General features: G+C 48.7%; 1 protein-coding gene across 1 annotated transcript in view; it reads left to right on the top strand.

Moving 5' to 3' along the window:
• The first annotated feature begins 511 nt into the window (after positions 1-511).
• The window catches only part of TMEM38B (transmembrane protein 38B), a 60109-nt gene continuing 44818 nt past the window's right edge, over positions 512-15802 (top strand). The window contains exon 1 of the mRNA XM_040417209.1: positions 512-683. Coding sequence (XP_040273143.1) covers positions 575-683 — 109 coding nt within the window. The 5' untranslated portion in view covers positions 512-574. The remainder of the gene's footprint in view (positions 684-15802) is intronic.

The following is a 15802-nucleotide window of genomic DNA, read 5'->3' as shown; positions in this document are numbered from 1 at the left end:
GCCTTCTCGCTGTTTACCGCAGGCCCAGTGACGTCACGACTAGTATCAATGGCCTGGGCGGGGCTAAGCTCTGTTCACTTAAAAGGGGGGCTAGTGATACTAGTCTACTAGTCGTGACGTCACTGGGCCTGCGGTAAACAGCGAGAAGGTAGCGGCGCTACTGCCAGTGCTGCTGCCTTCTCAAACAGCTGATCGGCAGGGGTCCCGGGTGTCGGACCCCCGCCAATCAGATGCTGCAGAACCCCTTTAATAAACAGCTTGATGGGTGGGGGTACTGGGACCCCCACCTATCACATATGGATAACCTATCCTGAGACTAGGTCATCAATATGTAATTCCCATAGAACCTTTATAACCCATCTGGTAGGGTTACCATCTTTTATATAAAATGAGCCCATGGGATGGTCACATATAAGTCATGTGATACAGTCCGTGCACAGTGTGTGACCCGCACAGCAGAGCTGAGGAACCACGACAAGTACACTGGAGCCTGACTCCTCCCCCACGTGACGTCACGCAAGGTCCTTCACAGCCCCACATTCCCCGGCGCACACAGCTGCAGGAGGCTGGTAGCATGGAGCTGATCTCGGAGGCTGCCGGGCACTTCTCCCGCCTCTCCATGTTTCCTTACTTCGATGGCGCCCATTACTTGGTGTCTGTCCTGTCAGCCCGGGAGCAGGCAGGTGAGTAGACTCTGCTGTGCGGATGTAGTGTTTGGCTCTGACAGGGGTTCAGTCCTGGATTTGACAGCTGACAGGCCGGCATGCTCCTGTGTGATAGGCTGCACTAGTGACACCCAATATGGCGTTCAGTGGCCTCTTCTGTGACAGGGGTGTGCTGCTGCTCCTCACTGCCTCGTGCAGCCCTTACTCAGAATAATAAAGCTGCCAGCCCTTGACAGGGGGTTGTCTGTAATATTACTATACTGCTGCTCGATGGATATAGAACATGTGTATGTCCAAAAGTACAATAAACTCCTGGGCTGTCATGCTGCCGCAGCGCACTTTTTGCTTATTCTTAAAGGGGTTTTCCAGGAGCTCGCTGATAACCCATCCTCTGGATAAGTCACCAGTATCTGATCAGTGGGGGTCCCGCCAATCAGTAGCGCCCCTGCCTTCCCCGTGCTCACCAAGCCGTACGCTGCATTGCGACTGTGCTTGATATCGTGCTCAGCCCCATTCACTTGAATGGGGCTGAGCTGCACCTAGGCCACGTGACCGATGAATGGGATGTCACTCGGACTAGGGAAAGCTGAGAGAAGGTATCTTAGTTAGGCCTCTTGCACACGATGACGTCCGTGTGCATTCCGTATTTTGAGGAACGGAACAGCTGGCCCTTCATAGAACAGTCCTATCCTTGTCCGTAATGCGGATAATAATAGGACATGTTCTATTTATTTTGAATAACGGAAATATAGAAACGGAATGCACACGGAGTACCTTCCCTTTTTTTTGTGGACCCATTGAAATGAATGGTTCCGTATACGGTCCGCAAAAAAAAAAACGGAAACAGAATGAAAATACGTTCATGTGCAGGAGGCCTTATATGGTGTTATCCAAGCCACAGGATTGGGGATAATTGTCAGATCAGTGGGGGTCCAACTGCTGGAACTCCACCAATGCAAGAACGGTTGGTCCGACCCCCACCGATATAATATCCCCTATCCTGTGGATAAGGGGGGACTTCAGATAACCAGACCAGTGATGGTCAGTTCGCCAGCGAACACATGCGGGCTGCCATCTTGACTCACCCGTCCGGCGATGCACAGGTAAGCCCTTACCTGTGCCACAAGCCGGTCTGAAACAAATGCGGTCACCGGGAGCAGGCAGTTCCGAGAACAGCCCGATGAAGGTCCCCGGCGGCTGTTCTCGGAACTGCCTTCTCCCGGTGACCGCATTTGTTTCAGACCGGCTCGCGGCACAATCACAGGTAAGGGCTTACCTGTGCATCGCCAGACAGGTGAGTCAAGATGGCAGCCCGTATGTGTTCGCTGGTGAACACTGCGAACTGACCATCACTGAACCAGAATACTCTCTTTAAAGGGAATGTGGACTATTATCCGCAGAAGTACATGACTTGTACTGCACATAGAGTCCTACTGCCCCCATTACGTCTTTGTCCTCACTCAGAGCTGTGCAGACTACTGTGCAGTGCTAACATAATGGAGAGGACTCCTGTGCGCATGCGCAGCAGTCCTGACACTGTATTTCAACACAGCTTTTACTCCTTACAGCGGGGGAACCAGAGGCAGTAGGAAAATAAGAATTAGTGATCTGGATCCCATATCTGCAGGGCTACTCGCATACTACTGTGGTGGCAGATTCTCTTTGTTTTCTGGGAGTTTCAGTTCAGTTTTATGGAGACATAAAAATCGGCGGCACGTCTCCTGATGGAAGCGGCACAATCACGGGTGCTCTTCTGGTTCTCGGGACAAGTTGTGTTGTGGTTTCACATTGCTCCATCTTTCTAGGTCCCAGATGTTCAGCATGTTACCTTTACCACAAATCCAGGTGTTTTTATAGTGTTAGAAAACCATAGGGTGGAATTTATCAATGCTGTGCTCGGTTTTCTGGCTTATAAAAGGCACAAGCTCTGTGTATTTGGCCTATGAAATGCCCCATAATGTAGAGGAAGTGACAGCATTCTTCTAGAAAAATCTACTTGATTTTATTTTTTTTACTCTCGGATGCCAACCAAGCAGGTAGGATCTTCAGAAAGACCCCTGTGGGTTGAGACCTTTCATGGTGGCCATGGTGGGATGATGAGCTTTTGGCTTGATATTTGTTCTCCTGGAGGAATGCTGTCACTTCTTTTACTCTGTGCGGGGCGTTTACCAAGCCTTTACATCAGGTTTTTGGCATAAAAAAATTTACATATTTGGTGGTGCACAAATATTTTCTGACTTTGTGGCCCTGATTTCTCATGCCTTCACTCCAGGATTCTAAAAAGTGACTTTTTGCATTTCTACACTACTCACTCCAGTTTGAAATGTGGGCGTGGTTAGCTATGTTAATGAGTTTCACTCCAGATTTATCAATGAGACTTTTTTTTAAATGTCACTAAAAAGTCAGCAGCACAGGGGAGAAGGAAGAAGTGTCTCCCTCCCCCCCCCCCCCCCCTGTGCCGCTGCCACCAATGAGAGGAGAAGAGGAGGGGCTGTGGCCACTGCGCCACCAATGATGTTGACTCACTCATTCATTCAAATTCAACAGGAGGCGGGAGCTGGCTGCAGAATCATATAGCCGCACCTGACCTCTATGACAAGTAGCTGCGAGCCGCGGCAGTTAACCCCTGCTGCACCTGAGGGGTTAACTGCAGCGGATCGCAGCTACCGCTCATACAGGTTTGGTGCGGCTATATGATTCTGCAGCCAGCACCCAACTCATGTATATGAATTAATGGGCGAGTTATCTTCATTGGTGGCGCAGTGCGCCCCCCAGTATTAGTCATTGGTGGCAGTGGCCACAGGGTCTTCCCCTTCCCTCCTCCTCATTGGTGGTGCACTGGCAGTTTCTGATCGGAGCCCCAGCAGTGTAATCCTGGGGCTCCGATCGGTTACTATGGCAGCCAGGACGCTACTGAAGCCCTGGCTGCCATAGTCAGCTCCCTGCTGCCGTGTGCACAAAGCCCAGGGCAGCAGAGAGAGTGTAAAGTCCTATTCACCCTGATAGAGATCTGTTTGACGTGCACGTCAGGCATTGCACCCGCGAGGAAAACTCGCCCGTGTGAAAGAGGCCTTAAGGACAAGTCAAATTTATCAAGTAACATGAGAGATTTGAAAAATGTGGCATAAAGTACAACAACACAGACTCCAGCAAAACTTAGGCTACTTTCACACTAGCGTTCGGGGCTCCGCTTGTGAGCTCCGTTTGAAGGGGCTCACAAGCGGCCCCGAACGCATCCGTACTGCCCTAATGCATTCTGAGTGGAGGCGGATCCGCTCAGAATGCATCAGTCTGGCAGCGTTCAGCCTCCGCTCCGCTCAGCAAGCGTTCGGGTGTCTGCCTGGCCGTGTGGAGGCAAACGGATCTGTCCAGACTTACAATGTAAGTCAATGGGGACGGATCCGTTTGAACTTGACACAGTATGGCTCAATTTTCAAACGGATCCGTCCCCTATTGACTTTCAATGTAAAGTCTGGACGGATCCGTCTGAAGCTACTTTCACACTTAGAAATTTTTCTAAGTTATAATGCAGACGGATCCGTTCTGAACGGATCCAAACGTCTGCATTATAGGAGCGGATCCGTCTGAGCAGACATCAGACGGACCCGCTCTGAACGCAAGTGTGAAAGTAGCCTTACTTCAAATATTACCCTCTTGATAAATCGCTTCTATGTGTTTTCTGCTGCGGCCACTCAAGCAGGTGGAGCTTAGAGGAAGAGGGCGGGGTCACAACTGGTGTAAATTATAACCAAAATCTACCGTACTTGAACTTCTTTGAGACGTTTTGAACTTCTTTGGGACGTTTTGAACTTCTTTGGGACGTTTCGTCGCGCGTTTGCGGCCATAGGACACTGCTGCCAATCACACAAACGCGCGTAATACGCGCGTTGACTGTGGACAAAAACGCGCGTTAAACGCGCATATCAAATACGCTCAGGTCTGAACCCAGTGTAAAGCTTGATTTAAATCATAGTTTTCTACATAAAGACTAATTCTTGCTGGTATAACTTATGAAGATGAAGATTTTTAGAATAACAACTTTTCATATTAGTTTGATTAGGTTGATTCTGCATTCATAGGTTTGTAGAAGTTAGGATTAAAGAGGACCTTTCACCGATTCTTACCCTATGAACTAACTATACAGATATGTAGAGCGGCGCCCGGGGATCTCACTGCACTTACTGTTATCCCCGGGCGCCGCTCCGTTCTGCCGCTATGCCCTCCGGTATCTCCGCTTACTAAGTTATAGTAGGCGGAGATACCAGTCCCTAAGTTATGGTAGGCGGAGTCTGCCCTAGCGCTGGCCAATCGCAGCGCAGAGCTCACAGCCTGGGAGGTTATTTTCTCCCAGGCTGTGAGCTCTGCAATGCGATTGGCCAGCGCTACAGAAGAACAAGGGCAGACTCCGCCTACCATAACTTAGGGAACGGAGATACCGGAGGGCATAGCAGGAGAACGGAGCGGCGCCCGGGGATAATAGTAAGTGCAGGGAGATCCCCGGGCGCCGCTCCACATGTCTGTATAGTTAGTTCATAGGGTAAGAATCGGTGAAAGGTCCTCTTTAAGGTCTTTTTCTCAACTCTGTTCATGTTATAACATTTTTGCTGTGAAGAAGAGGCATGTGATCTCTGCTGAGTCAAATTCAGTTTTGAGAACTGCAAAAGTAAACCAAGCATCTGTGATAATATCTTGTAGGCAGAGAAACTGCCCAATAATCTTACAAAAACCTCTGGGAGAGCATGACATTGTGAATGGATTAATGGAATTTATTTACCCAAAAAATTAAACATATACAGCCTTATTCTACATAATTAAAAAACTAATCTTTATTTCATGATGGAATAACCTTTGGATGGTAATATATTTTCTTAAAAAAGCATTTTATATAAAAAAATATCTGATTTAAATAAAAAAAAATCCAATTGTTTAAAAAAAAATCATTGATTTTTATCCACCCTGATTTCGATTACAATTCTCGATTTTAATTCGATACCACCCAAAATAAACTGTCGGAGTGCTGTCCGCATCTATTGCGACTTCATTGAAGTGAATGGGTGTGCATCCGACCCTCAAAAAATGTGGATAGGGTGCGGGAAAAAAAAATACGACCGTGTGGATCAGCCTTAAGTGTTGTGGTACCATGTTAGACACATGGGGTCCAAATTGAGAAAAGCGTGTGCCTCACATTAAAAATAAATGACCATCATCTTTATAACATGGCAGTGGCAAGATTGTGGTTAAGGAGCCACGTTAACCCCAGTGTTGCTGGCTGCCTGGTACATATCTTACTGCCTGCTTTTATTTTCAGGCAGTTTAGCCATTTGTTTACAGTCTGGCTCCGGACTTTGGTATCATCACTCTGCTGCTGCACACTGTGGAGCCTGGGCTTCTTATGTTTTGGACGGTGAGCTGTGATTTTCACTAGTGATGATCGAGCATGCTCGGCCGAGTACCGGTTTGGCTCGAGCATCGCTATGCTCGGCAGATCCGAGCGCTCTGCCGAGTACCACATGTGTTCGAGCACCATGCTCGAGTCTCCTCCCCGGACGTTTGGCGCCTTCTAAGCAGCCAATAAACATGCTGGTAAGTATTGCCATCATTGTAATGCCATTAGACATGTTTTCTACTGGCATTACAGTGATTGGCTGGCCGGAACACGTCATCGGGTGCTATATAGCACCCGGTCACGCGGGTTCGGCTCATTGCGAGTCAGGGAGAGCTGCTGTTAGGAAGGGACAGAGCGAGTGTAGAGCGAATTTGATCTCAAACCTTTCAGAGACCCAAAAGTCCTTTTAAGGACTATTGTTAGAGGTGGCAGCAAAATTTATTTTGGGGGAATTATTTTTTTGTCAGGGCGACCGTTAGTGACATTCATTTTCTGCATTCTACAAACACTGCTTGCTGTGACCAGTGAGAAGCAAATTAGCACTGATATCTAGGCCGTGTGTGACGCCTATATTTAATCCAAATTGCAGTTACAGTCAGTTTCTGTATTATACAAACTCTGCTTGCTGTGACCAGTGAGAAGCAAATCAGCACTGATATCTAGGCCGTGTGTGACGCCTATATTTAATCCAAATATCAGTGACATCCAGTGTCAATATGAAGAAGGCGAGTTTCAAGGGACGGGGAAGTGGACGTGATTCTGATGGATCACGCAGAGGCCGTGGCTCAGGGCGCGTTGCAACTGTGCCTGCTGCCAGAGCACAAGGAAAACAGTCATCCACGATACCTAGCTTCATGTCCCAGTTTGCAGGGTGTCGCAAGACAACACTCTTGAAGTCAGACCAGTGCGACCAGGTGGTCGGTTGGATTGCAGCAGATAATGCTTCCACTGAGTTAAGCACCACCCTGTCTTCCACCAAGTCCAGTCTCAGTAGCCAACAGTCTGGTCAACAACACAATCCTCACCCTGATCATCCTTCATCCCACCATATAGAGTCTGGCTAAACAAGCGATACGGTACTCTGATGTTCCGAGGAGCTATTTTCACCCCCATCACTTAATTTGGCCCTCTCCCCAAGCACTCTTGAAGAGGGACATGAGATCTTGTGCCCTGATTCTCAACCTCTAGAGCCTTCACACTCACAAGATGATGTGTTTCAGGAGGTGGATGATGACAAGACACAGTTGCCATCAAGTCAACCACAATTACTGTCTGCAGAAGTTGATGAAGAGGATGATATACCGTTGTCAATCACTGAAGTTGTGTTGGGGTCAGCAAATGAGGAGGATGATCGGAGTGGGGAAGTTGAAGAGGACTTGATGGACAATGAGGTCACTGAGCCAACATGGGAAGGCGGAAACGCGAGCGAGGACAGCAGTCCCGAGGGGGAGCGATCTGCAGCACCGCAACAGGCTGGAAGAGGCAGTGGGGTGGCAACAGGGAGAAGGCGGGCCACGCCAAACAGGCCCGAAAGTGTTCTACGGAGCACCCCCTTGCGGAAATCTCCCTTGCCAAGGGGTAGGTGTTCCGCGGTATGGCGCTTTTTTGCGGAAAGTGCAGACGACAAAAGAATAGTAGTTTGCAACCTGTGCCACACCGAAATGAGCCGAGGTGTGAACAGTAGCAACCTCGCCACCACCAGCATGATCCGCCACATGGCAGCCAAGCACCGCAATAAGTGGGAGAAACGCCTGGGTCCACAATCTGTGTCCGCGGGTCACACCACTGCCTCCTCTTCTCCTATGTTGGGTGACGACCAATCGCCTGTCGAAGGAGCAGGCCCGTATGCCTTCCGCGCTGCACCTGTACCGTTGCAAGCACTATCAGCGACCACATCCACTTCCCTGTCCCATCTCGGCGTCCAAATGTCTTTACCCCAGGCATTTGAACGCAAGCGCAAATACCCAGCCACCCACCCACAGGCCATGGCACTAACCGCCCAACTTTCTAAGTTACTGGCGGTTGAAATGTTGCCATTTAGGCTTGTGGACACCGAGGCCTTTCGCGGCCTGATGTCGGCGGCCGTCCCTCGGTACTTAGTCCCCAGCCGCCACTATTTTTCCCGGTGTGCCGTCCCCGCCTTACACCAGCATGTGTCTGCTAACATCACCCGTGCCCTGACGAACGCAGTTACTACTAAGGTCCACCTAACGACTGACACATGGACAAGTGCTTGACCAGGGACGCTACATTTCCATGATGGCACACTGGGTGAACGTAGTGGAGGCTGGGAGCGACTTGTACCCTGGGATGGCACAGGTGCTAACGACGCCCAGGATTGCGGGCCCTACTTCCATCAGGGTTACCGCCAGCACCTATGTAAGTGGCTCCTCCTCCTCCACTTCCACCTCCGAATTCTCCGCGTGCAGCAGCAGTCAGCTGGTAGCTGGAAGCAGTGTAGCACTGCTGTGGGGATGCGTCAACAGACCGTGCTGAAGTGGATATGCTTAGGGGATAAACAGCACACCGCCGCAGAGCTGTGGCAGGGGATAAGAGACCAGGCTGAGCTGTGGCTCTCGCCACTCAACCTGCAACCAGGCATGGTTGTGTGTGATAATGGGCGTAACTTGGTGGCGGCTTTGGAGCTCGGCAAGCTCACACACATCTCATGCCTAGCCCACGTCTTTAACTTAGTGATTCAGCGGTTTCTGAAAACCTACCCCAATTTGCCCGAGCTACTGGCGAAGGTGCGCCGCGTGTGTGCACACTTCCGCAAGTCCTCAACAGCTTCAGCCGGTCTGTTGACGCTGCAGCAGCGCTTGAAATTGCAAGCTCACCGGCTGTTGTGCGACGTGAGCACGCGCTGGAACTCCCTGTTACACATGTTGGCTAGGCTTTGTGAGCAGCAAAGGGCAGTAATGGAATACCAGCTGCAGCACGGTCGTCGCCTTTCCAGTCAGCTTCCGCTCTTCACAAGCGAGGAGTGGGCACGGATGTCTGACCTCTGTGAGGTGTTAAGAAACTTTGAGGAATCGACACAGATGGTGAGCGGCGATAACTCTATTGTCAGTGTAACCATCCCACTTCTGTGTCTACTCAAACGCTCGCTGCTCACAATTTAGGCCGACGCTGTTCGTGGGGAAGAGTTGGAAATGGGGGAAGAACACCCTCAGTTTGTCTTCTCGGCGCGTATTGGAGGAGGAGGAGGAGGAGCAGGAGACGGTTGCCTCTGCTACACAGGGTAGTGGCCATGGAACTTTAATTCCATCTGTTCAGCTTGGGTGGACAGAAGCTGATGACGACAGCAAAGTCTTGCCCACTGGTACTCTGGCACACATGGCTGACTTCATGTTAGGCTGCCTTTCCCGTGACCCCCGTGTTATACGCATTTTAGATAACAGGGATTACTGGGTGCTCACCCTTCTGGACCCCCGCTACAAAGAGAACTTCTTATCTCTCATTCCTCCGGTGGAGAGGACGAGCAAAATGGTGCTATACCAGAAGTTCCTTGTTGACAGATTGCTGCAAAAATTTCCATCTGACAGCGCTGGCAGCAGAGTCCGTACTTCCTTGGACAACCGAGGAGGGGAGACAAGGGGAACACACAGCACTTCCAGCAAAGGCAGGGCAACACTCTCCAAGGCCTGGGACAGTTTTATGATACCCCACCAGCATCCTCAACATGATGCACGTCCTGGTGTCACAAGGAGGGAAACGTTTTGGAAGATGGTAAAGGAGTACGTAGCAGACCGTGTCAGCATCCTCAGTGCCTTACAACTACTGGGTGTCCATGCTGGACACGTGGCACGAACTGGCGCTCTACGCCTTGGAGGTGCTGGCCTGCCCTGCCGCCAGCGTTTTGTCTGAGCGGGTATTTAGTGCTGCTGGTGGCATTATAACAGATAAGCGTATCCGGCTGTCAACTGAAAATGCTGACAGGTTGACTCTTATAAAAATGAACAAGGCCTGTCCCGTCTGAGGCTGAAATTTTAGCCAGAGTCCATAACAACTGTGCGTATGAAAAAGCTATGGCTTATAAGGAACATAGAATGGATAGGTTCTTGTATCAATGGGAGTCGTGGATGCGGTTCACACCCAGGTCCCCAGGCCAACCCTATGACTTATCGCTATAGTGCTGTCTGAACATTGTATGACTGTAATGTTATTTCGTATCAAGGCAATGATTATTTTTCTGTTATTTTCTGTTACTTTCTGTTATTCTTTAATACTTGTTTACTTGTATTAATCTACCTACTGCGGAATGTAATGCATCGCCATCTATGTGTACCTGTATATATGACCAACTACCTACTATGTATCTGATGGTGTTTTTCTCATCGCTTATGTTGAAAATATTCAATAAAAATGATTGAAAATAAAAAAATGAACAAGGCCTGGATTGCCCCTGACTTCTCCACTCCACCAGAGGAAAGCGACGACTGAACATAAAGGCACTTTAAATGTGTTGTTTAGAATGTACTGAATACACTGTATTCCCATGCACCCCTTCCGCCACAAAAAAAAGGGTATATGGTTGAATTTTCCTTTTCTCATACCCATCCTCCTTCTCCTCGTCCATCACGTATATGCCTTCTCATATAATTTTTCGTATGGTCAGCTCACCAGCAGGCCCTCACCCATAATGTTTTAGATGGTCAGCTCACCAGCAGGCCCTCGCCCATAATGTTTTAGATGGTCAGCTCACCAGCAGGCCCTCGCCCATAATGTTTTAGATGGTCAGCTCACCAGCAGGCCCTCGCCCATAATGTTTTAGATGGTCAGCTCACCAGCAGGCCCTCGCCCATAAGGTTTTAGATGGTCAGCTCAGCTGAAGAACCTCACCCCTAATGTTTTAGTGGGTCACCAGCAGGCCATCAATCATACTTTACCTCTCCTGTATAACGTTTCCTCATCCTAAATACCTATGACATTCCCTGTAATTTTTTTGTACTCGTTCCAATGACAGGCTCTCTTAAGAGTCCTGTATTGTTATTTATCGTCACTACCTCCCTGAGTCGGCACTGGGAAATTTGCGCGCCCCCACCTGCCTTTCTTGGAAGTGGTAGCCGTGGCCATCCCTCAGGCTCCCTCTCCGGAAGCAAACTCTGATTCCCCATTACCTGTGGTCACCATGGTAGGCGCAAAAAGGAACATCGAAGGTTGATGGAGCAGACATCCGAGTAGATCGCCAACATCACGGGGACGTGCGATCAGCTTAGAAGTTATCTAGAGTTAACAAAGCGGCAGCAGGCCCTCACCTACAATTTTTTACACAGTAAGCTCAACGTCCGTTCCTCTTCCAAGTTAATTATCATCAGATAGTCTGGTCAACGTTATCGTAATCACCGGGGGTCACATAACTAATTAGCACGGAGGAGTGTCTTTGGTTATCGGAATGAACCACACAAATCGACTCGATCCACACGCTCAAAACGGCCATGCACCACCACCCACAGAATCGTGAAATAGGTATCAATCTGTCAATCCTTTCTGTGTCCGGGCCGGGTGAGGTTTCCCGTGCGTAGTCAAATTTAAGCCGCAGGCTCCACTCCTGGTGGTGCCCTTCCGTCAATTCCTTTAAGTTTCAGCCTTGCAACCATACTCCCCCCGGAACCCAAAGACTTTAGTTTCCCAGAAAATGCTCGGCGGGAAATGGGAATAACGCTGCCGGGGATCCTCTTCGAACCTCCAACTTAAGTTGTTGATTAATGAAAATGTTCGTGGCAACAAAGGTTTCGGCTGTGGTTCGGCTTGCGCCGGTACAAGAATTTCACCTCTACAGGTACAATACGGATGCCACCGGCCGTTCCTCTTCCAATGAGTTCAGTTTGATCATCCAAGAGTCCGGTCAACACAATCAAAACCACCGGCCGTCCCTCTTAGTCATGGCCCCAGTTCCGAAAATCACTAAAATTTTGGTCTGAACTTGCGCACTAGTTGAATTGATGCCGTACCCAAAATGGGCATTGCAGTGTGCATGCCCGATGAAGCAGTGCGCAGGTGCGGGATCTCGGCCGGACCTAGGGATGATACAAGGGAATAGGAGGGCGGGCAAAGGAAGAGGCTGGGGGAGGAGTAACGGTTAAAAAGGCAGAGCAGCCTGGGCACCTACACACGGAACACCGCCCCTGGGCACTTGCGAGTGCTCATTTGCATGTGCTCATTTGCTTCTGGATGTCTAAAGAAAATAACAAAGGTACCATTAGAATCATGTATAGGTGTGCTACAGCGCCATGTAAGTGCTGTATATGGTCATATAGTGGTGACGGACTCCCTTTAAGGAAGATGTACTCTGTAATCTCTCTCTGTGGTGCCGTCGTGGGGGAAGGGAAAAATGATTACACTCACCGGTAATCAGATTTTCCAGACGCCACGATAGCACCCTTCCTTACTCCCTCCCATGTTTTCTGGTAGAGTTGCACAGGGTGTAGCAAAAAAAAATAAAAAAAAATGTACATATTGAATAAACTAACTTGGTTTAGGGTCACTCTCACGCTCTGTAAACCACACTGAGGTGGGAGAGAGGCTCCTCCTTTTTATTCTGCAGGTTTCCTGTCCCTGGAGGTGGATCCGCTCTCTCTCTCTGTGGTGCCTGGAAAATCCGATTACTGGTGAGTGTAATCATCATTTTGTATTTTTTTTTGTAATGCAAGTGTTTCCTTAAAGGGTTAACACACAAAGAGCGTCACAATGCAATGAATAGGGCATTTGAAATGAAGCAGCATTGTAATATACATACCATAAAAATATTGTTAGGTTTTAATGCCCAGTTTCTTCTCTGGTAGCGCCCCCTGCTGTTTATCCTTTTGGTCCACCTTCTCCTACATTCACTGGTGGTCTGCTCGGTAGCTTCCCTGCTCCCTTTCTCCTTCACTTAGTGCCGTCAGTCAGTTTTGTCTGTGATTGTGGTCCGTTTTTTCCGCGCGGGTGCAATGCATTTTGATGCGTTTTTTTACACGTGCGATAAAAAACTTGAAGGTTTACAAACAACATCTCTTAGCAACCTTCAGTGAAGAAAGCATTGAATCTGCACTTTCTTGCGGATGCAATGCGTTTTTCACTGAAGCCCCATTCACTTTTATGGGGCCAGGGCTGCGTGAAAAAAGCAGAATATAGAACATGCTGCGTTTTTCACGCAATGCAGAACTGAGGGGTAAAAAAAAAAACCTTATGTACACAGACCTATTAAAATGAATGGGTCAGGATTCAGTGCGGGTGCTATGCGTTCACGTCACGCATTGCACCCGCACGGAAAACTCGCTCGTGTGAAAGGGGCCATAGAGGAGAAGGTGGAGCAGTCCAGACACCGTAAATTAATTAATCTCTACTTCTAAATACAATAGCAATTTCACTCTCTAGACAGTGGAATAGGAAATAGTGGGGGCATTACATACCACATGTATCGTTGGCACTATATGTGAGGGACTATTTTATATGCAGGGGAGGAAGGGGTTAGCAAGAGCTGATTAAAATGCACTCCTCAGAGGCAGGTGCTTGATGAGCTGCTTCCTCTTACCTTCCCCAGAAAGGAAAGACAGAAATCCTCCAGATAATTGGGGGAGTTTAACATAGACCAGCCTTTTACGCTGGTCTATGAGATGCCTGTGCTTTGCCGAAGGTGGCATCAAATTTATAGAGACACACACCTAGTCAAAAAATAGGTGCAGCTCTGGTAGTCCGTGCGCCTGAACTGAAAATCTCAGTCGTCTTCTACACCTGAAAACTGGCGTGAAAGAAGATAACTATGCAGGAGCCGCTGTCCTCTCCCTCACTGCACCCTGTTTTGGGGAAAGTGGCGGGGGTGGCAGAAGAAACACCACTTGCAACAATATTTGTTGCAAGTAACGTTTAAAAAGTCATAAACATGGTGTTTGCAACTTTTTTACACTTTTAAACTAAATGATAAATTCCCCCCAATGTAAGTAAAAAGAGAAAAAAAGATGAAAATGACACTGATCAGCAGTGCTTTTTTACATGGATAAAGTTTAAATAATGGTGTGCATTTTTTTTTAATTCAATTTGTTGCATAACCCCTTTAAGACTTGAAGATCTGTAGTCTCTCCTGATGTATCTGTTTGGTGAATCCTTGTTTTCCGGATAATATATCAATTCTGGAACTCGGAGCGTGGGATTTTAGTGTGGATTTCACCCTTTGTAGTCCAAAGTGTGAGACTAGGGGGAAAAATGCATCAAAATGCTTAAGTAACACGTGTGGTTTGAAATACAGAGAAATCCATAATGGTCTTTAATTTCCTTAATTTGTACACAATTTGACTGTGGATTGGTGGAGTCTGAACTCCTTTTTAGAGAGGGTTTTGTAACCTTTCCCAGCGGATGAGCATCAACAACTCTTCTTCTGAAGTTCTCTGAAATCTTTTGTATGTGCCATGATAGTCTTCTTCAAAAATTTGGGGGGTGATCTGTGTATTGCACTGTTGGGGGGGGGGGGGGGTGATCTGTGGATTGCACTGTTGGGGGTGGGGGGTGATCTGTGGATTGCACTGTTGGGGGTGGGGGGTGATCTGTGGATTGCACTGTTGGGGGTGGGGGGTGGGGGTGATCTGTGGATTGCACTGTTGGGGGGGGGTGGGGGTGATCTGTGGATTGCACTGTTGGGGGGGGGGGGGGTGATCTGTGGATGACACTGCTATATATGTGTCACCCACAGATCCCCCACCCCATCACAGTGCCATCCACATATCCCCCACCCCATAACAGTGCCATCCACATATCCCCCACCCCATAATAGTGACATCCACAGATGCCCTAATATACCGGAGCTAGACCTGTGGGAGGGGCCGGTGGCATGCAAATGCGGCGGGGCCGGTGCGGTCACTGTACTCCGGCCCCGCCGCTCACTCACTTCCTTAATGCCTAAACCTTTTATAATAATAACTTTAATTGAAGTTCCGATCCCCAGCCCCATCTGTACTACTTACTAAATGTCATGTAGCAGGCAGAGCAGGGCGGCCGGCCGTAACTCACTGATGTCACGTGCCTGCGCCACCTACTTTATGAATGAAGTAGGCGGCGCAGGCACGTGACATCAGTGAGTTACGGCCGGCCGCCCTGCTCTGCCTGCTACATGACATTTAGTAAGTAGTACAGATGGGGCTGGGGATCGGAACTTCAATGAAAGTTATTATTATAAAAGGTTTAGGCATTAAGGAAGTGAGTGAGCGGCGGGGCCGGAGTACAGTGACTGCACCGGCCCCTCCTCCCTCCCCCCTCCAGCTGATACATCGCAGTCTGCGATGCTGCAGCATCGCAGACTGCAATGTAAATGGCAGCATTCGCCCCATAACACGCAGGGGCAAAAGTGCGTCTTATGGGGCGAAAAATACGGTATCTTTATCAAATTTTAGGACATGTGTGAAACTCTGATGTATGCAGAAATGTAAAAAATTCTGAAGGGTTCAGAAACTTTCAAGCACCAATGTAGATTAAAGCTCCTCCCACCAGCTAGTTACATACTGTAGACACTCCCCTATCACTGCCCCTAACACCCAGCTAGTTTATTTTATAGCTCCTCCCACCAGCTAATTACATAGACACTCCCCTATCACTGCCCCTAACAATGCCTAGCTAGTTTATAGCTCCTCCTACAGCTAGTTACATACTGTAGACACTCCCCTATCACTGCTCCTAACAACACCCAGCTAGTTTATAGCTCCTCCCACCAGCTAGTTATATAGACACTCCCCTATCACTGCCCCTAACACCCAGCTAGTTTATAGCTCCTCCTACAGCT

This window comes from Bufo bufo, chromosome 2 (genome assembly GCF_905171765.1).
Source record: "Bufo bufo chromosome 2, aBufBuf1.1, whole genome shotgun sequence".
Lineage (NCBI taxonomy): Eukaryota > Metazoa > Chordata > Amphibia > Anura > Bufonidae > Bufo > Bufo bufo.
This window is presented reverse-complemented; position numbering and strand designations above follow the sequence as displayed.